Raw genomic sequence first — 22,253 nt, 5'->3', positions numbered from 1 at the left:
TATTGCTTGTACAATGTGGCTAAAACTCATCCCACACGTGGCTCACCCCTCTTTCTGGAAGGGGTCCCTCATTCCACTGGATTTGCCAATTTGGAAGGTGTCTGTGTTTGACAGGTTGAAACACTCCACTCCACTGGCAGAGCATTTTTTTCTCCTGCTGCTATATCACAATGACTGCATCCAAGATATTTTGGCAGGCATTATCAGTCATAACAGTATCAACACTTCAACTTCTCGATATGCATTTTATTGTGACTTCTTATGCCAAGGCACCAAAAATGTCCATAAACTGTCAAGTCAATGCAGAAACTTATTTTTATGTTAATATGCTCATAGGTTTTGCTTTAAAATGTTTACAAATACTACTTGATAAAACTCATGCTTTTGTAAATACCATTAAAAGTTGATCTGATTTACACATACTCTAATTTTCTGATAATGTGACTCATTCAGGCCTTGCACACATGCCTTTGAAAGTGATCTAAACCTCTTTTTTACACCTTTCTGCTTTTTAAAATTGCTCTACCCACACTCACAAGTGGTGAAAATTCTGTGTAATTTACAGCCATCGAAAGCATGCATTGAAACCTGGTTCAGTGGTGTTGCACTTTATCAGCTGGAAGTCAGTACAGGTATAGATTTCTGGAGACCACAGCAATTGTGCAGAACAGAGTGTTGGCAGTATGTTGAAGGAGAGAGCACACAGTCCAAACTTTTTCAGCTGTACTCGCCTTACACTCACCTCACAAGTTTGCGTGAAGTTGTCACTCACTGCAGGGGACACACAGATCTGAGCATGTCTCTAGAGCTCCCAGAAAATCTTTGTTGTAAGAGTGGGAGCAGGGCATTGACTAGAAAGGATGACTAGGGATTGACATTTTCCCATTTGCACAAGTTGAGCATGCACAGGAAAGCACAAACTGATGCTGCCCATAATATGAGAACGTGGCAGGGGATTAATGCCTCCGTTAATTGAATTATATAATTGCATAACACCTTGTATCAGTTGGCTCATGCAGACACTGTTGTGTTAGCACATGTGAGATGGCCACACAAGTGGCACTGCAACAGTGAGATATTATCTTTCCATGGTCTTCCCCCTCCTCATTGCTCGTGATTAATTAGAGTTAATAATTATGCTAACCAGCTCCCACAGCCGCGGCGCTCCACACAGGAGGGCGGCCCCCCCTCCGACTGTAAAAAGAGCAAACGGATTAAATCACTGTCCCTACAGTGCTTCACACCTCCACTGTTCAACAACATAATATCAATTAAAGGTGATGCATACTTGTGCATCCTCATTAGCCTTGAGTTATGGCCACTTTTCACAGCTGGATGCATTTAGGGTCTGCGAAACAAGCGCCGTGTATTAGTCGAATGGAAACGTGTCGTGAAGTTAATGACCAAATCAAGCCTTTATTATGACTGACAATTGATCATTTTCTCCTGTTGTTATTAAAATCGGTGTGGGGCGTGACCTTTGGGCCACCAGAGACATGAGCGGAGTGAGTAATCCGCGGAGCATATCTCTTCAAGTAAGAGTAATCAGAACTGTTGTGGAAAAACACAGCACGCTGCTGGAAGAAGCCTCCACGGGCTCCCTACCCGTCAAGGCTGCTCAGAGAAAAAAGGAGCAGGAATTGTAGAAAACGCATTATTTTGAGTTCAAAGACCAGGGAACATTTTTCCCCCTTCTACAAGTCAATGAAACATGACCCTGACTTCAAACACTGTCAGATTAACCTTGCTTTCCTGCTCTTAGCTCCACTTGCTTTCAGCAACTATAAACTCCAATTAAGAGAGGCTGTGAGTCACCAGTTTGGGTGAAACAGGCTGCACTCCTGCCCCCTGGTAGATGAGTGTAACATGTGAAAAAAAAGTCTCACTCTCTCTGCTGTCTGGCACAAATAAGAAAGGATGTGTCATCACTGGAAGTGGCTTCAGGCATTATTTGGTACCTTGCAGGGGCATGGAGAGGCAATCAAAGAATTTCCTTTACATACAATGAGAGGAATTACGTGCAGCCAACAGAGATTAAAGTCTAACTGACAGCGAATGGTGTACATATTTTTGCTTTTGAAAAGTGTGGCTTGGCTGATACTGTGTGTGCGCTTTGGGATTATTTCCAGCAGGTCAAGGCCTGTTTCTGCCACCAGACACACCAAAATGGGTACAGGAAGGAGGGCCGATGAAGGGCAGGGAAACGCAGTCTGTCCTGCAGGGGGGACACCAGCGCAACACTGCCCCCCTCAGGCCTCACCCCTTCTCTTCCTCTCTGAACTCCAATCACCAAGAATGTCAAATGCACCCATTTCCTAACCAGGAATATGTCAGGTCAGCATCCTTGGGGGAACCAGAGATGCACATTCTGTCCCACTCTCTCTGAACCTCAACTCTCAAGGTCACTTGTTGCTCTCTCTCTCTCTGGATTCAGTTCCACCCCCCACTCTCCATCCCTTAATTCCGCCTGCCTGTCTCTGTCCCTCTCTCCTTCCATCTCTGAAGCCTCAGGCTCTCTCTCTCTCTCTCCATCTCTGCTCTGAGAGGTCAGACTCTCTCTCTACTCTCTGTCCTTCCATCTCTCCTCTGAAGGGTCAGGCTGTCTCTCTCCCTGTCCGTTCATCTCAGCTCTGAAGCCTCAGGCTCCCTCTATCTTCCTGTTTGTAAGGCTCATACATTCTTTCTCCCTCAGTCTTTCTCAGTTTCAGTTCTGAATTTCAATTTGCTTTATTGGCATGACAAACACATTTGTGTTGCCAAAGTAAATAAACTATTAGGAAAGAATTCAATATCACTCAAACTAATCATTTAAAATGATAAGTAATAATGAAACAAATCTAGAACAGTATTAATTATTGGATTATTGGAAATATCCCAAAAAAGTAACATGAAGTCAAGGTTATACTGAAGACCTTAGTGTTGAACTTGAGAGTGGAGTACTGAATTTTTGTGTGTCACTGATTGCCCCTCAGGCAATGTGGGTCCTCTCCAAGGACATGGGTAATTGTGTCTATGTTCTATAGGACAGCGAAGCGTGGATTAGCCTGTGCTCTTTGGGGTGTCTCTAACCTTGCTGTATTCCTCATATTTTGTGATTAAGTGCAAGAATATCATAGATCTTAATATATTTTACTAACCTGCTCCACATGGGCATAATGTGCCAACACCGGGCCCCAATGCAGGATGGTCAAGGTGGGCCCCCAGCCCATCTCACTTAACCAGAACATGTGGTGACATAATGCCAATAGCGAGCGGGAGGAGTATTTTGAAGCACGCAGCTTTAAAATGACTGGCAACAGCGAAATGCACTGCACACTTGACACCACAATTATATTATTAGGCCACTAGTAATAGGCAACAGACTACCGTACATTATAGGAAAGGACAGAAAATAGCAAGACCTATGCATGGGCCTAATATATATTATCGATGGAAGATAGAATGCATTAGCATTTCCCAAGTTAAATCAAGATAGTGATGGGCTACTTGACAAAATCTGGTGTCGGCGCACCACAACAGATGAAAAACATCATTGGTGACGGTGCACCACAACAAATGATAAACATTGTTGGTGTATCTCACCTTCTCCAGTCCTGTTGGATGGCCCGCTGGTGCTGGCATTAGCCGCTGAGCTGCTGCTGCTAACGGTCACTGCAGGTGCCTCATTCAGCTCTTGCTCCAGCTCGAGCTCACAACTACTGCTTGCTATCTTCTGAACTTTCTTTTTAAAGAAATTACCTATTTTTGGAAGCTTTGCTTTATGTTTCTCAACTCCTTCTTTTAATTTTCGTTTTTGAAACCCACTTTTACATTTGTACTTGTACTCCATTGCTTCTTGACTCGCTGTTTTACTGTGTGAAAACTTAGCTAGCTCATGTTCAACTTACTGTTTTTGCCACGCAGTACGCATGTTCACAATTACCATGTCCCAGAATTCTGAGTGCCCACTTTTTTGAACATCAAATCAAGTCCATTAATCCTCATGAAAACTTCATTTAGGACTATAATATGTAGCCATGAGTTCATACAAATATATATGTATGTATAACTGCTATATCCTATTGTGCTATTTATTCGGTCAATGACATTAAGAATGACACATCATCAAGCTGATGACTCTGCATGATATATACTTAAAGGGCCCAATTACGCTGATAAGTAGCCCACGCTCACGGGCCCCCAATTGTCACAGGCCCCAATGCAACTGCATTACCTGCTTACTGCTAGTTACGCCCCGGCTGCTCCAGTGTAGTGTGTTTTTAAGGCCCAGTGCCACAAAAGGAAGCATTGCTGCATCTCTAACATCAACTGAGCAACTTGCATGCACTTGACAAGTCACGAGCAGGCATTGATGTAGCAGTGAGATGAGTAATCCTGGCCCACTGAGCTTATTCTCAGACCTAGATGTGTGTGGTGTGTGCAATGTTGTTGCGTTTCATTTCTGAGGGGGCATGTTTCTTTCCATCTCCTCCCTCTCTCTCTCTCTCTCTGTCTGCTCAGGCCTGCTGCCACCTCCCGCAGCGCAGGTCCATCTGGGGCTGTCAGGGCAGATCTCGTCTCCGCAGCTAAACTGGCAGAAAACAGCCCCCGGGGAAGGGACGAGCCAGCGCGGCAGAGAGGGCCAGCTTAAAAGGGGCCCCGAAAAAAAGGAAAATATGTCCAGAACGTTTATACATCTGACCGCGCTGCACAGCACTGCCTTCGATCCATCAATATGATTTTACCTTCCCAGAATTTCTGTGTATATGCTCTCATAGTGCAGCAAAAGGCACAGTCAATCAATCAAGAAATCAACGCATGAATTGCATATTTTTTCCATATAGTGCTCATAACACTACATGGATTGTCACAGAGCATTTCACAGACTCCATTACAGAAAAGTGCTAATTAAAAATAAAAAATAACAGAAGCCATTCTAGTAGCAATGTAACACTTTCTTAATTCAACTGCAAATCTGGTGCAGCTCTAAAATTGCGATTTCAGTTGAAATATGTGGATAATTCCTGATGTGAAATGGCTGCATTTCAGGCTTCGCTACACTTTTCCAGAATGAAGAACATTTTTAGGAGGGTGAAAAACTCATGAAAATGACAGAACACTCATGGACAGCTTTGGTATGTTAAAAAGAAATTTGCTTTATTAAATAAATTAACTGCTCAAAACATTTCATAGTATGCTCACTGTTCCGTTACAATGACAAACACAAAGCCAGTTTCTTTTTAACTCATATCTAGTTGATTTTCATTTTTAGCAAATATAATCTCCTCACTGTTGGGGGGGAACACACTTTAAACTAACAAGGGTTACGGGCAAACACCACAGTACCATTTCACATTACACAGTAAACAGGGATGGTTCAAACTAAGTCCTCTGATACTGCATCCATCACATGTCAACGCTACACCAGACACAGAACACCAACCTGTAAAATAATAAAGACATCAGCTGGAGACACATGGGTCTAAGCACAGACAGGGGTATAGCCAGCGAAACCTTTTTAGATATTTTTCTCAGCATTATTTTTCCACTTTGAAATGGAAGCATCAGTTACTTATCTTGAGAGGTATTCTCTGAAAAAACACATTACTATCAGGGTAGGTTTAGTCGGGTAAAGGAGGTGTTCAGTTTAAAGTGAATTAGAGGACAGCATCCTCCAATAGACGGAATATATGATGGCACCGGTGAACCTCACACTGTGGCACTAAACAGCATACCATGTTTGTGCTATAAGAACAGATGATTCCCCCCTGCTGAAACCACAGCACCATTCATCAGCTGATACATACACCCCAAAGCCACTATAATTTTGATACTCACAAGCTTTTGGCAATTTGATATTCAAACAGTTTGGTTCAGGGAATTAAATTAATTTCATCAATATTCTAGTTAAATCTGACACCAGAAAGTGATATTTATATACTGGGATTATACAAGCACACAACCTGCATGGAGTTATAGTATTGATCACAAAGATTAAAATCAGGATTGGGGCTCTTCTGCATCTCAACAGGAGAAAAACATTTTTTTGTTTTAAGAAATCCAACTGTTTTAATGTCTCTACAGCAGTCTTGTGTTTTTCTTTTTTAAATTTTCCTCCAACACAAAAGGCCACATTGAATTTTTCATTACAAAAAATTTAAGAATCACAATGCACAACAGATGTATTCCAGTGTTGTAACACAGAGGTTAATCAGTAGTATTTGCTGATGGTAAATATTGGAACAAGGATTTCCAAGACAGCACTGATGTGTCTTTTTTGAATTATTTCATCAATAAGTGCACAGTTAATGTGCGTAATTTCAGAGTGTTGGGTCACTCCGTCTCCATATAAATCTCAAACTACCGATGGGACATTGAGGCGGAATGGCCTACAAAATGGATGGAGACTTCATGTGTTACTGGCATCTCCTCAGCTTGAAACAATCATACTGTTTTGCCATTGAGAACATAATTGATTCATTCAAACAAGTCAGTGATTGACAGCTCATGGTAGCTCCAAGTATTATGGTTCATGAAGCCTAACTCACCCACCACTAAATAAACTACCTTTCCAGTATTTGTACAGTGTACAACTCTATAATGATCAATCTCTCGCTGTCCCCAGGTGGCCCTACAGCACCCAGCTCCTTGAAAACACAGTTTCCACGGTTTTTCTGTTTCAAGAATGAGCTCTTCAAAGAACACTGCAGTATTAATGTATTTTACATATTCCCACCATCTTTTGAAAGACTAATGACATATATTCCTCAACAGCTTCCTTCTGCAGGCAAATACATAATTTTATACATACTGACTCTCCGCTTTCTCAGAATAACCTTGAGAATATTTACGTTTGACAGGAGGACCGCAGCCAGCATATAGCATTGCTTCACCAGCCATGTTATCCAGAATGATACTCACAAAAGTACATACAGCACTAGAGTCCCCAACTTCCACAATTAAAAACACGGGTAGAGGGTCAACAAATGTTTTGAAATGTACTTTGGTTTCTCATTCATGGTTTTGGCTACATTGTGCAAAAATATGGAACATTAAATAACAAATTAAAACTAAATGACAAAATCTCAAACAGCAACCTCTTAACAAAAAGAATATGGCAAACCCCATGTGCAGAAGGTTCGGTACAGGTATTTACAATTCTTGCTTACTTCTAATCAATTTACTCAATTAATTCAACAAATCACTCTTGGCAAAAATATGAGACCTAAAGAAATATAATCTTACAATATTGTCTGGAACTGATACTAACTTACAAAAATCCTACAATACAATTTAACACAAGTCACTTGCCAAATGTAGATTAAAAACTCTTCAGTGTCCTGAACTGACAAATATAAATAGAAACAAAGCATGAAATTCCTTTTCCTCATAAATACCTATTTCATAAAACAATTCATACCTTTCGAACAAATGTGCAGACTAAATGTATAGCACATTCCAAAGAATCCTATGCAGCTTTCTATAGCAGTGCCTTCAGGTTTACAATTTTACAGACAGGTCCTCCGCCTTCTGAATTTTTTCCAACGAGTTTTATATTCCCCCAAAACTCCTCATTTAAATTTTGCCCTCATACTCTGCCACCCTGTAGAGAGAAGGTCAAGACCTTTGTCTCTCAGGTACCAAATACCACAGAATGAGTCAGAACCTCAGCAGCATCGGGCCTGATTTTTCTGATCTTGAATACAGAACCAACTGAAGGAAAACACGTTCAAGAGTAAACCTCTCCAGTGAGTCTGGCTGTCGGGACAGAGCTGGGGCGGGAGCGTCCACCTTACAACGCTGTGGACATACCGGCATCAGGTTCTGCACATGAGAACATCTGCGAAGGGGCCCAGCAGCGTTTTGTTGAAGATGCAGCGGACCCACACCAGGTAGGTGGTGAACGGTTTGATGTTTTCAGAGAAGGTGTAGTTCTGGTGCGGGAGGATGTAAGGCATGTAGGTGTTCTCCCCCTGCTCCTGAATCCACACCTCGTACTTCACCTCTCTGACCTTCAGGTACTTGAGGTTCCAGGGGATCTGCCAGGACACAGTCAGCTTGGCCTCGTTGGTGGCCTGGACGGACGTCTGGCACCGGGGCTCCCTCACCCTGCCCGGGTGGACCGTGCTGGCGGCCCTGGCCTTCTTGGGGCTGGGCCTGGTGGTCAGCCCCTGGCGCAGGGTGTCCAGCAGGGAGGGGATGTCCACCTTGGTGTCCTGGTAAATGCGGAAGAGCCACTCCGGGTTCCTGCAGCACAGGTGTCGCGGCACCTCCTTGCTCTTCAGGATGCGCTCCTGCTCCTCCTTCTCCAGGTGCGCGATGCCGCCCTGGTCCCAGGATCGCTCGGGGAAGGCCACAGAGTTCTCCTCAATGGTGTTCCTCCAGGCCACGTAATGCAGGTCCATGCCCGGCAGCGAGGCCAGTGTCCTGTAGGGGGCGTAGTGCTCCGGGTTGACGGCGTATGGGAAGAGCTCCACCACAGCGGCGCCGCGCGGAAGGAAGAGGGAGGTGATGAGCTGGGCCCCGTGCATGCTGACCAGCATGGACGCCCTGCCCACGGCCCGGATAATGTCCGCTAGCGAGTGCTCCTCCAGTGACACGGTGACCACCTTCATCTGGAACTCCTGCGCCAGCGTCAGGATCAGCTCTGCCTCGTTGAGGATGAGCCTGTTGATGGAGCGGCTGAAGACCACGATGTAGCCGTCGTCCTGCTCCTCCTTGTGCTCCTCCGCCGTCACGTTCAGCTTCTCCGCCAAGAAGGCCGCGAACTGCCTGAGCTCATTACCCGACACCAGGATGTTGGCCTTGGGGCCCTGTGGCTGGACAAAGCCGTACTGGTACCAGGTGGTCATCTTGGACAGGCCCACGTAGGACTTGGTGAAGCACAGGATCTTGCCGAAGTTCTTCAGCTGCTCCTTGAGGAGCGGCTGCTTGCTGCTCAGCAGCCGGTAGAGCTGGAAGTGCGGGCCCTCACTCCAGCCCTCCATGAACACTAGCCTGGCCTCCTCGTCCAGGTCCGAGTACTGGCCCATGGTGTAGTAGATGGGCAGCAGGTCGTCGTGAAAAACATGCATCAGGTTGTCCGGATTGAAGCGGTTGAGGATGAGGGCGACATCGGGCACGAACACGGGCTTGGGCATGAATTTGAGGGCAGCGGCCGGCAACTCCATGAAGTTGAAGTACTGGGTGTTGTGGTCCTCCACGGAGGAGAGGTCCAGCAGGGCAGGCTGGAAGCGGCGGGCACCCAGGTTGGGCAGCATGACCGAGGAGTTGCTGTGGAAGAAGACAAACTCCTCGGCCTCGGTGGAGTAGCACAGGTAGTCGAAGCGGCAGATGCGGTCCGTGTGCATCTTGCCTGTGCAGACCATGCGGGTGCCGTGCTCCTGGAGGGCCAGCAGGGCGGCGTGGTAGTCGATGCGCACCTGGGACAGCTCCTGGGACTGCCGCGTCAGCAGCAGCTCCTCCTCCAGCAGGGCGGCGTGCTCGATCAGCTTCACGTACTTCCAGAGCAGCGCCGCCACCACCGACACCAGCAGCCCGTTCAGGACCGCAGCCAGGTTCATCCTGCAGCCAGGAGCTTGCATCATAGCATGACTCCCTCCCTCACCCAGGCCGCTGCTCTCATGCTCTGGCGAAGGGGCTTCACCTGCACCAATCACAGAACAGAGAAGGGGAAAGGGATGTCACATGAGTTTTGTTGGGGTATAGAGCAGGGGTGTTAATCCAGAGATTCGAGAATGTCAGGCGGGCGGCTGTTATTGCACCCTTGGGCAAGGTGCTTAATCCAAATTGCAAAATATCCAGCTGTGTAAGTGGACAACATGTAAAAACAGTCAGCTGCAAGTTACTCTGGATAAGATTGGCTGTTAAACAATAAATAACATCAACATGCTGTCCACATTTAAGGTGGAAGAGTTTTCCCCTGTCCTTCTCCTGCTGTACTAGTACTGTACTATATGAGAGGAGTCAGTTTAGTCTAATCATTCTGACACTGTTGTCTCTGGAGTGTAGCAGGAACATATTTTAAAGGTAGTCTCACAAATTAAAAAGCTGATCTTGTCTCAGGTCAGAATGATGATCGCACACATCTGGATGAAAATTCACACCTTCATAACACACCACACTGCACTAAATATGTGTCTCACTTGCTTGTCAGAAGGTGAGAAATGTGAGGCTACTTTTATATAAATTCCTTTAACAAAATGAATGCAAGCACGGCTGCTGTTGGATTTCACACTGTTGCCCAGCTGGATGGCAACGGGCGCTGAGACGTTCCTCCTCTAAAAAGAGAGCAATTGCCTTATGCGATTAATTATCACTTAAAACAAAAATAGAGAAGCTTAATCATGTTGTTCACAATGTAACCGACTCTCACCAGCAGAGAAATGAATTAATGTATGCCTCAAAGTCCCTGTGTTATCAAAGCCTTTATTTACTCAAATGAAGAACCACAAGCAACATAACACCTGAAACTCAACTAATTGCTGGATGGTAGGACTTGTGAGGGACCTGAGAGAAACAACGGAGGTAAATGCAACTGAATTATTTAAATCATGACTATAGCTGCAAGCAATGATCCTGGGGGTGAGACACAAGAGAAACCAGCTTTCACAAAAATACTGTTACCTATGCAACACCTGAATTTGGAATTCAACACATACTGCGGTGGGATTGAATCCAATGACTTTGAGATCATAAGGTCAGCATCATACCCCCAACGCCATGAAACAGACAACAGTGGTCATACTGTACATGCTGAGCTGAAGAGTGGAGTTTTATTGTCATATGAAGTACATGTGTACCAAGTTTCATGCCATTAGGCACAGTGGATATCATTTCAAACCTTTCTGGACAGTATGCCGTTGCACATCAATTGGTTCACAATGGCCCTTTTATTTCTACAAAAATAAATATGAGAGTAACCTTTAAAGAGGACAATCCAAACAACAGAACAGTAACAGTTGCATGTAGATAAGGATAAGTGTATTTGAGGAGATGCTCCCCCCCCCCCCCCCCCCCCCCATTTCGTCCTCATGACAGATTTTATACACGGCTATAGTTTTCAACAGTATTCACACCATTCAAAAGTAGATTCAAATAAAATAGGATTAAGGTGTTCTTTCAGAGTCAGCTATAGTCCTAGTCATTGTTAGGGACTGACACAGCTCAGACTCAAGCCTGGGACTCAGCATGCACTCAAATGAGCACCTTAACTGACTGAACAGACTCTAATCCCTCTAATAAAGCAGACTAACAACGTAATGAAATTAATATGAAAAGGATACTTTTGGATGGTCAACTTGAAATCCTTCATGTGAGCACCCATATTACCTACAGTTGCTCTTTATCTAAAAAAAAAAACCTGTGAAAAGTGCGCTCCAGCTTCTACCACAACTGGAACTGTATTTAAACAGGCAGGTGAACACTATACACAACACATCTGAAGGGCATTTGGGTTCAGTAGTTTACTGGTTTTCAATGTCAGCAGAGTCAATCCAACCTTACACGCCACGCAAGGAGCTCATGTTGGTCTGCACTTTACAGCTAGCTGTGGCGAAGAATACACTAAACACCATTAACTGGCTCATGTCCAAGCTGTCCTAAGTAGTATTTCACATGATAAGAAATTACTGCCTACTCTACAGATCTGTCACTGCTGTCTGTGTGCAGTATAATAATGCCATCTTTTTATAATGTTATGGAACTCTGCATTCCTATCTGATGCATTAGGAATTTACTTAATATCTGACACAAGGACAGAAATCTCACTGCATTGATGTGCATAATCACAATCATTTCAGCACAGGAGTGAGCTGCCTTAGTGCCGAACAAATCTTCCCATCTGAAATGAAAAATCCAATGCGCCGCCACACGTACGGGAAACACAAACTGCAAAAGCTTCTGAGGTGAACCCAACTGTAAAGTGAAAAGGGAATATTCTGCGCATTCTGAATGAGATAAAAGGATAAGTCTGTCTTTTGTCTGCGGTATAAACTATGTATTACTATAACTATTTTTATGATACAAACCACAGTAACTCAGGCTGTGGTTCCTCTGGTTCTTCCACATGTGCAAGCTGGCAAACCTCTGTAGGTCAGTGTGTTCAACAAAGAAAAGTCAGAAACGCGGTGATGAAGATGCTCCCCTCTCGGTTTTCCGGAGGAAATCGCCCAGAAGACAGCAAGTATTCCCTTACAACCCCTGGGATGATTTTGCTGTGATGTTCGTCTCCATGACAGAAACATCGTCCGGCACTCTGCACCTTGTGTTTTTCTCCAATGAAAGAATCTGTGATGAGCTACATTCATCTCAGATCACCACAAACACTGTTCACCCACACAATACTTGACACACAAGCAACTAAAGAACAAGAAGTCAAAGTACTGATGCTCAGTGAAAGCAGAAAAACAGAGCACTGCTGCTGGGGCATATATGAGGGTGACATCTCACACCCTCCACCCACTCACCTAATGGAGTAGTAAAATGAGAAAATAAAAAAACCCGAGGAGACTATAACAAATATAATTAAAACTTAAAAATACATGAGGCACCACATGTGACACTGTATCAACTCCAAATACCAAACACACTACAGATAGGAGATCAAGAATTTTTGGAGAGCACATAAAAGGAGAGACATCCCAGATATTTCAAGGCAGATTCCACATCTGTAGAGCAGAGACAGAGACAGAGAGGGCAGAGAGATAGTTACTTCATATCAATACTCTCCAGATCACAGAACGCCTTCAGTCTCCATTGTTACAGAGCAGCTTTGGTCTCCATCTTGCCCAGCTTAAGAAAGGGCTGCAGTAAGGCTTATCCAATGACTTCAATATTCTCAGCTATATATTCAATGTCACCTCCATAGAGTACTATTACATGCTTGTATTACACAAGCATCCAGCTCCAGTGTCTCTGTGCAATAGCAGATATTTCTGTGTTTCATGTTCATTATGATAGAGAGTAAAATAAATGCAGTGTTGAGTTTCCAGCTAAACTGTACCAACGTATTAAAGGAAACGGCAAGATGGAATATGACCATGATCCTACACCTTGGAAATAAGGCTGAGGAGCCAAATGTTTGTGTAAGCACATCTGAAGTGAAATACACTGGCCATTTTAAATAGAGGACCGGTAACTGATCTGATCAGACACACACACTGAGAACAAAAAAGACTTAATCAGTTAGAAATATTCTGAATAATTACTGCACTGTTGTGCATCGTTGTATCACTGACCCAGGGAAGGTAGAGTTATATTTGCCTCCACAAAACCTTACTCCAAATGTTTTTGTAGGACCAGGGCAGTTTGCAGACTTTTACATACATACTTTACATATAGAGCTAATTTTCCGCTAAGCACCTACATAACAGTGATGAAATCCACATGAAAACCAATGCACATAAATACTCCTAAACACATCTGGCACTCGTGAGATGTAAGAATGAAGTAGGCTGCATTCCGGGGGCCCCATCTGCCAAAGGAGCAATGGAGAGAGCCAGCTGCAGAGGAGTCATGACGTACCTCTCCCTCCCACAACATTTACTATGATAAGCCTTTCTCTGGAGGTGATCCACCTGCAGAAATACTCAGACTTAAAGCACCAGTCAAAAGTCTGAACACACATGATTCACACATGAATAAGATAATGGGAAACATGCATTCAAAGACATTTTGATCTAAAAACTTGTGCCTAAATGTTTGAAACTTGTTCCCTAGACAAATATAAATAGTGAAGTTTATGCCTATGTATGAATTTCTTTCCAATTTTTTTTGGCTACTTTGAAGAATCTGAAATATAAGATTTTTGCATATTTGCACTTTTTTGCATCACTGCATAATTCCATTTGTGTTATTTCATAGTTTTGGTGTCTTTACTATTCTGAAATGTGGAGTAAAACAGCAAAAATAAAGAAAAACTCTTCTATGAAATGGTACTGTACTCCAGAGGTGATCCTTGTATAGAAATACTCAGCCTTACTCTGGAGGTGATCCTTGCGTGGAAATACTCAGGCCCATTGTAAAGAATGTTTCACTTTCCACATGACCTTGTAAAGCGGGACTAATGGAATGTAGAAACTGATTAATGTCTGAACCTGAAACTCATCGTTCTCAGAGCCCCCTGGGCCTGAGCAGCATGTCCACCCATTTATCCTCCTCGCTCCATTGATCGGCAGCTAATATTGCAGGTGAGCGTTCTATCACAACTACCAGACTCACTCAAGGGAGTGCCTCCGTGACACACACACACACAGACTTACAATCATACATCCTAACTCGCACCTGTACTAACACATACATACATTCAAAATCACACAGCCGCATTCACACACAATAACATACCCACACACACCTGACACTCTAATGCATAGCCTTTAAGCCATCCCTAACCTCTGCCACAGTCCTACAGTAGACAAAATAGAATAAGCTCACAGGCCTACTGCAGATAACCTCAGTGCTTGTCACATACAGGTCTGCCCTGTGGAAACCAGCAAGTTTTCACAATATATTTTAATTGGTATGTACTGAATGGGCACTAAAGAATTGTAGTCAATCTCACACCACTGTCTGCAGTATGTCAGAAACAGAAGCACGAACACGGGGGCGATGACAAGGACAGGGACGGAGGTGAGTTTTAATCCTGCTTCTCGAGCTGGTGGCCCACTGCTATCTCTCTGTGCCAAATAATGAATGAGATGAAAATATCTTCCTGGAACTGAAATTAGCGGGAGACGCGTTGGCACTGTCAAAGCCCACACAGCCGTGTGCGTCTGGAGCCCAGCGCGTTCACTTCGAGTGGCCAATCCTTCTGGGCATCAGCTGGGGAGACGCTCTTCCACCCACTCGTGCCTGCAAGAGCTGTCCCATGATGCACTGTGGCTGACAGATCCTGTTAGAGCTCAAACGGTTGAACGTAACAGGCTGAACACAGACTGTTTGTGAGAGAACAGTACATATTGGGACCCGCCTCGGCTGTAAAACCTAAGAGGAACAAAAAAGCACTTCACCCAGGTAGGACATATAGGAAACAACTAGAGGGACACTGGGGGTATGTTGGCTGGTATTTCAGAGACATGGTTTGCTTACAGGCTCAACTGAAAAGTAAAAACAAACCAAATTACCTGAGCGCTGAAGTGTTAAATACAAGCAAATAAATAGCCAAGCTGATGAAGCTACTGCTGCCATAACACTCCCTTGCGTTCGACTACTGCCTCGTTTCATGCATGCTGGCAATTAATTCATCATCTGAGGCAACACACTTCTGAAAGCAGAACCATCCAGAATGTCAGAATATAACAATCAGACAGCCTAGTTCCAGCTCCGCAGTGGAAAATGAGCGTATGACTCCGAAGCCTGTCAGGACGAGCGAGTGAAGAGTGCAATAGCCGGCAGTGTCGGGTACTTGCACCAGCAGGTCTGCATCGAGGAGCTGCACTGCGCCGCGTTCCCTCCAGCCACGGCTTCGGAAGCAGAGGCCCCAGCCCCGTAATGCGCCGTAATTGCCCGAGAGCGAGCGGTAAAAGGAGACGGTGCGAGAGCCTCTCGCACAGCAGCGAGGCTGCAGAGTCACGCGCTAAGGAGAACAGAAACTCTGCGGGGCTGATAACCGCTTACGGCTGCGCCGCTTGCAGTGCGCTGACACGCGCATTGCTACATCTCACTTTACAACATGCCTACAAAAACCCTTACAACGGCTGACCTGCAGCGAATTGATCTACGAGTCAACATATAGAGTGAAGTGACTTTTCTTTAAAAGCGAAATCACACGATATTACTGTTTTAATACTAACTAATACTGCTGAACACCTGCTGAAATTGTCTTATTGTCCTCTACACTTTCTACATTAACTCAAGGCCATATTTAAGAGAGATACCTTAATCAGTCACATTAATTCAAAGAACTTCTAACCAACAGACCTGCCTTTTATGCAGAGATTTTCCGTTAAAATGTTTGTAATTAGGGGAGGGAGTAAGACAATCTGACCTGATTCTTCTTTCATTTGTAACAGTTTAGGGTGTTTTGGCTGATAAGTCTGATGAAGGAAGTGCAGCGTCTCTGTGAGATAATCAAATTAGGAAAAGGTCACAGGGCTTCGTACACAGCTCTGTACACACGCGGTCTCGGGCGGCACCTTTGGGACTGCTACACGTCTGAATGCTATTTCTGTCTGCTGCAACGTAAACACTCCGTTCCATCATCCATCAGCATTCACTTCACCTCCCTGGAGGTCCCACCCACCATGGTTTGAAGTCATCTCGCCCACTCTCTTCCTTCTGCCCAATATTGCTAAAACCTTTCTTATACTGAAAGCTTATATATAATAAATGGCATTAACTGAAGTAAATACCCTTGGAGAATACAAAGAAAATAGGTTTTGTGTTGGGGGAGAGGTACGATTCGGCACCCTGACCGGACAGAACAATGGTTTACCTACAAGTACATCTGTCTTCATGAATCTTCAATGACTTCTTGTGCTTTTCCATTAATTGGATGCTTTCTTCCAGAGATCAGACCTTCAGCTGTCACGATAATAAAAATCTCCACACTGCACAATGCAACACAGCTCAGAGTGCTTTCTGAACTTTCAGTGCAGCTGGCACCGAGTGAGACTGAAAGTGTTCTGAGACTCAGACGTGCGAAATGCTCCCATTTTACAGCAGCTGCGCCGATTCTCCTGGTTTACCAATGGACGACTCTCCACATCTGCAGCATCTGGATGGCTCCATTTCATGAACTACCACCATGAGCTAGCAAAATCAGCTCACAAACTGGGATGGTCCCTCAGTAACTGACATGATTTTCACCGTGAGTAAGAGAAATAATCTTGCAAACTGAGACAGCCTTTCAGTAAATCACTGACTGTTTGGTTTCTTCAATATGTAATCCCTTCTTTTCAGTATTTCTTCAAAGTTTTAGCTGAAAACATTTTTCCTGCTGGTTTGACTTCCAGGGCAAGATTTCACATTTGTATTATCAATTATTTTTGAGATATGACTAAGTGAACTAGTCATCTTTCACCAGCTGTGATGCAGACACGATGTTGATGTCATTCAAGCTCCAATTTTGCCTCGTGCTCCGATTTCTGCTCAATTACTGGTCTTTGATGTTTGCTGAGAATTTACATTTAATCATTTTTCAGTGTTGAAAAGTATGAACATTAATTCCACAATACCTGTTTCACATTATTTACAGTATTCTGATGACATAATTCACTATCACCATTTTTGGTATGACACCTCAAATTTTTAAACACATCTTTTGTGCTTTTTCAACCGAAAATTATTTTTAAAGCATTTTATTTTGAAATGTACTAGCATGAGAGATCCACTGTGGTAGGTAGTTTTCTCACATCAGAGGTTCAAATGAGTCTCCACTGGTATAACGCCCCATTCTGAGCTTGCATTTCTCTACTGCTACTCAGACAGCAAGTGATCTAAAATTTAACTTCAGCTAGCAGAGCATATATGAATTAAAAACAAGCAAAAAAGTATTAAAGTGCATAACATGGCCAAAGTGCTGAGGCAGTGTTCATCAAATATGCATAGCAAACTAAATTAATGAAAAAATTACCAACAAAATAAATATTAGAAATGGATTAAATTTCATCACATCATCAACAGCACAGCACAATACAGTACAGTCATGATGAGCCAGGATGCATTATGGCATGTTTTCAATCTGTGAGAGACAGGAGCTTGGATGGTAAACAGGTAATCAAGCTGTTCTGCCCAATGATACAAAAGTTGACCCCGAGCATCACATGAGACACACATCAACATCCCATCTACTGGCTGATGAAAGGAAGCCAACACTGGCTGCATCAACTGCTGGCTAGCAGTTCCTAATGTGCTAAAACATCAATTAACCCCCAGCTGAAAAGAGCATCCCAGACTGTCTCACTTGGCAGCGCTGAATAGAGCTTTTGCATAATATAAACAATTACTCTAAACATCTACATACATATATTACAACAGAAATACAAAAAGGTGATTTTCCCAAAGTCATTCAGTAATGCTTCATAGCAACACACCATGAATGAATTTCAACTAACTGAAAATGAAATCTTCTCCAGCAGGTTGCACAGGAAAATGGGGGAAAGTTTTATGGAGAAACTTACACAGACCCTTGGCCTTTTCTGTTTGTTACAAGAGGCTATTTCTCACAAGATGACCTTTCCTCTGACAACTCACACAAAGGCAAACCTCTGAATGCTAAAATGAAAAACTGTATGGTCTGATAAAAATGTAAATACATTTATATTGTTATAACTACCAGGGAGGGCTAGTCATATAATATAAATTAAATAAATTAATGAATAAGCCAAATTCACAGTGCAGCCATTAGCTCCTGCGTGAATCACACATTTGGGTCAGATCAGCTAGCACTCCAGAGCTTTTCTAAGAATGGCTCAGAGACCAACTCCAGTGCAGACAATGAACCCTCTTTCTGGACAGGCGTGAAAAGCACTGACCACATTGCCTGAATCCCTGGAGGTCTCCATCCCCCCCCCCCCCCCCCCCAGCCACTCTCCACTCTCCATGCCTGCTGTTCCCTCTCTCGCACGCAGCATCACGGTCAAACGAAGAGTCCTTCACTGCAGCCGCGGTGCTGGGTTTGTTTAAGCAGGGAGGGGGGATGGCGTGCTGAGTCCCCCGTGGTGACCCCCGGCCAGCGCATTTCTCAGAATGAGGTGCTCGCTCTCTCTGCTGTGGCCCTGCCATCAGTGCTCCCAGAAGTCCCTTGTGTCTCACCGTGGGGGCACTTGCGCTGTGCTTAAGAAGCACCACAGAGCTGGGGGAAGGTAGCGCAGGGCAGCGTCAGATTTCTAATGCATTTTAATGAGGCTCCCAGAACGTCGGCCCGCCGGTTAGTCTTTTCTCTGACATCCCGAGCTCTGCGGGATCACCTTGCACCTTCCCTGCTCTGAATCCTCCTTCTGCAGGACAATTTATTGGCGATAAAGACGCACTTAATATGCCTTCCAGAGAGAGGGGCTTTACTGTGTGCCTCATCAGCGTCCCTTGATGTGTCCCCCTCAATCAGCCTTTTACTTTCCGTTCTCCTGCAGCGTCCTGGGTTGGAGCAGCGCACTGTCCGTATGGGCGTCAGCAGCATCACTCACACAAACAAACAGGCCTCTCCTTACACTACATCATTGGCATTTAGCAGACCGTCTTATCTAATTGTTACATAGGTTACAATTTTTCATGTTACCTATTTATACAGCTGGATATTTACGGAGCCTATTCTGGGTTAAGTACAGCGAACTGGTAAGCTCTGGGTTACGAGTCCTGCTCCCTACCACTGCACTACATGCCACCCTCTCCTTCCACACAGCACACAACCTGCCCCACCCTTAGTGACTTTGGATTTGTGACGGCTGCGCCACACAGCACACTGGGCTGGTCTATGACATCCGATTCCAGTTCCAGTTAGTAAGCACTCTCACAGCTTTCCAAGCCTGTTATGAGGAAACTGAATGTGGCGAGGTGAGACAGAATACAAAGTCCCAGACAGGCGTTACAGTCATTTTACGCTCACCCTCAAAACAACATGGCAACAGCCGACAGAAGGGAGGGCATCAGCAGATTTTCCACATACACAACTTGGCCCACAAGCTGTGTGACTCAGCACAGGTCATGTGCAAAAGAATTTTCACTAAGAAAAGCCATGTGCATGGAGAACTATTGTAACTTTAATACTGTATGGCATAGGAACTTGACCTCCAGAATTCTACTGGCTCTAAAGAAAAAGCTCTGGGGTATCTAGAAAACATAGGCTACTTGTAACCTTTTCCATCTGCATTTTACACTGTAAACCTCAGGTTGTAATAATGCATTCAATGCAAACAACAGGCCAATCAGCGACACAACAGGAGCAATCTTCATAAGGCACTACTACCCAATCATGCCTGATAATTAAAACTGTATAGCCATCTGTTAAACTGAAAATTAAGAATATTAAAATTGCTTTGTTTATTCATAAATGCATATTCCATAAAAAAAAACTTATACATGTTCCTCAGACTGCTACTGCTTCATATGTAAATAAGACATTTCGAAGATGCTTTATTTGCCCATAAATACATATTCCATACAAAAACGTATACACGTTCCTCAGACTGCTACTGCTTCATATGTATATAAGCCATTACAATGGGTACACCTGGGTAGGAACAAATAGCCAAACATTACACAATGCTTTTTAACGACTGTTACAAATGTGTTAAGAATTTCACCATAAATGGACAAACATATTTTTCACACAACGTTAAAGGTGGAAAACAAAAGCTTTAACTGAAATGCACATACACAAAGGGTCCAGCGGTCTTAGTTCAGCTGAATATTCTCACTCTCTGCTATGACATCCAGCCCCCCTCGCAATCACAATGAGGGCTGCAGACTTGAACTGTAAGGCAGGTCAGACAATCACGGTCCTCCTTCTCCAAATACCCTGCTTTGTCTCTCAGTGAAAACAGTCATCTAAAGCTTGTACCCAACAGTGGACAAACTCTTGATAAGAAACAGGGCAAAGTTGAACTCACCAGTCACTGAGAGCAGCTTTCATTTATGACACTTGTGCCCATGTAAACACATAAGTATGTGTCTAGTTCCATGTACATGCATGTCTGTACACGCATGTTTGCACGCTTGTGTATATGCGGTTACATATTTTATTTAATCTAGGCCTTGGTCTACTGCTGATTTGCCTTGCAATCAATCACACCAGCTCCGACCAGTTAGACCAAGACAATTTCTCAGCTCACAGATACTTGCTGAAGTCTTCCCGTTGCCGCTGTTTTTTAACCTTATATTTCCCAGAATGCAGCGGGTCCCCCCAGTCCTCACTGACAATTGAGTGGAACTGTGGGGATTAATTACTGGGATTGGGTTCCACTCAATTAAATCCCTAAGGTTTTAGTGCAGATGGAAAGTAATCATCACAGATAATGCCGTCCGGCACTACATTGCACAGACAACCCTCTGTCATTCGTCACCAGCCAGATACTCCGAGCCCACTCTCAATACTGCCTAATACAGAACAAATCCACACAAGCATCGGCCCCTCCGCTTGCTGAGTCGAGCCCTGAGGAAGAAAGCCTTTACTCCGCGTCACCCAGCATTTATACCAGGGCGGCATATAAAACATAATTAACAATACAAGATTTGCAGTCTTGGCGGCATAAAAAAATAACCATGTCTAACCACGGAAAACAGACCCGTGTTAATTCCACAATGGGATATCTATATACACAGTACCATTATCTAAAACCCCATAACCATGCTTAGGTTAAGCATTAATTAAGGTTAGCTACATAGCAACATTTAGACTACTTCAACTGAAGAGTCAAGGCACCCAGATGTTCAACGGGTCCCTTCTTAAGTACCGTTAAGGTAATGTAAAGTTTGATGTCAAATCCAGATGTAACACAACACAGTGTGGATGTTTAATTTTACGCAGGCAACAAATGTGTCTAATTCGCCTTCTCCACCGCGTCCGATGACCAGATTGGCTACAGTATCAATTTTCAATGTGAAAGCTACCCTACAAGTAGCAATGAAACTTTCACCTCAAAGTTAATTTATCGAAAGCAGTGGCATGCAAACATAGTACTTAACTAAGTAAATATCACAAACTGCTCTTACCTAGGATTCTGATATAACGGGAGTATTGGGTCTGTGCACTGCAGCTGTAATGTTTCAAGGATTTTCTGCAAGAAACAGCAGCATCGACAGCTACAGAGGTTTTCTGCAGCAGAAGCTCTGTGAAGCGATTCTAACGAAGAGCAACCTTGCCGCAACCCGGCGCAGCTATATTTGTGTAATTCTACAAAAGGCGACTGCATTCATTCATCAAGTTTTTTTGTTTGACAGTGAATTTGTTACTACGCGTTCTCTCCTCCACTGCACCCGCTTCCATCGCTCCAATCCAGGAAAATTCAAGCAATCTTGCTACCCTAACTCCGCCCACATAAAGGGCTGGTCTCATATCAACCCTCGCGAGATCTTCTCGCAACTCATCAGTATTTCGTTTCGGATGACAGGACGTTTGGTGCAAACTGTGTCGGGATAACTGCAAAGTCGCAGTTGATAGGTTTTCTTTTTCCCCTCTCTGTATAAAAATGAACAAACAAAATATTACATAGAGTTTGTCTTCTCTTAGCTAATAATATGAGAACGATGGCATGGTCGAGGGGAGTAGCCTATATTAATAACCCAGCTGTTTGAATTCAGACACATGCAATAGGTATACCTAAATAGCAGTTAATAGG

General features: G+C 44.0%; 1 protein-coding gene across 1 annotated transcript; it reads right to left on the bottom strand.

Moving 5' to 3' along the window:
- Positions 1-7,506: 7,506 nt before the first annotated feature.
- pomgnt2 (protein O-linked mannose N-acetylglucosaminyltransferase 2 (beta 1,4-)) lies at positions 7,507-21,890 on the bottom strand. Its single transcript, XM_036539432.1, has 2 exons — positions 21,628-21,890; positions 7,507-9,625 (listed from the first exon to the last, which is right to left on the bottom strand). The coding sequence occupies exon 2, from the start codon at positions 9,564-9,566 to the stop codon at positions 7,797-7,799; it is 1,770 nt and encodes a 589-aa protein (XP_036395325.1). The 5' UTR covers positions 9,567-9,625; positions 21,628-21,890; the 3' UTR covers positions 7,507-7,796.
- Between the last annotated feature and the right edge of the window lie 363 nt (positions 21,891-22,253).

Source organism: Megalops cyprinoides, chromosome 10, assembly GCF_013368585.1.
Source record: "Megalops cyprinoides isolate fMegCyp1 chromosome 10, fMegCyp1.pri, whole genome shotgun sequence".
Classification (NCBI taxonomy): Eukaryota; Metazoa; Chordata; class Actinopteri; order Elopiformes; family Megalopidae; genus Megalops; species Megalops cyprinoides.
Note: the sequence above shows the minus strand (reverse complement) of the source record. Positions and strands in the feature narration are given on the sequence as shown.

Coding starts and splice junctions, on each gene's coding strand:
- pomgnt2 (XM_036539432.1), bottom strand. CDS start 9,566: ATGATGCAAGCTCCTGGCTGCAGGATGAACCTGGCTGCGGTCCTGAAC.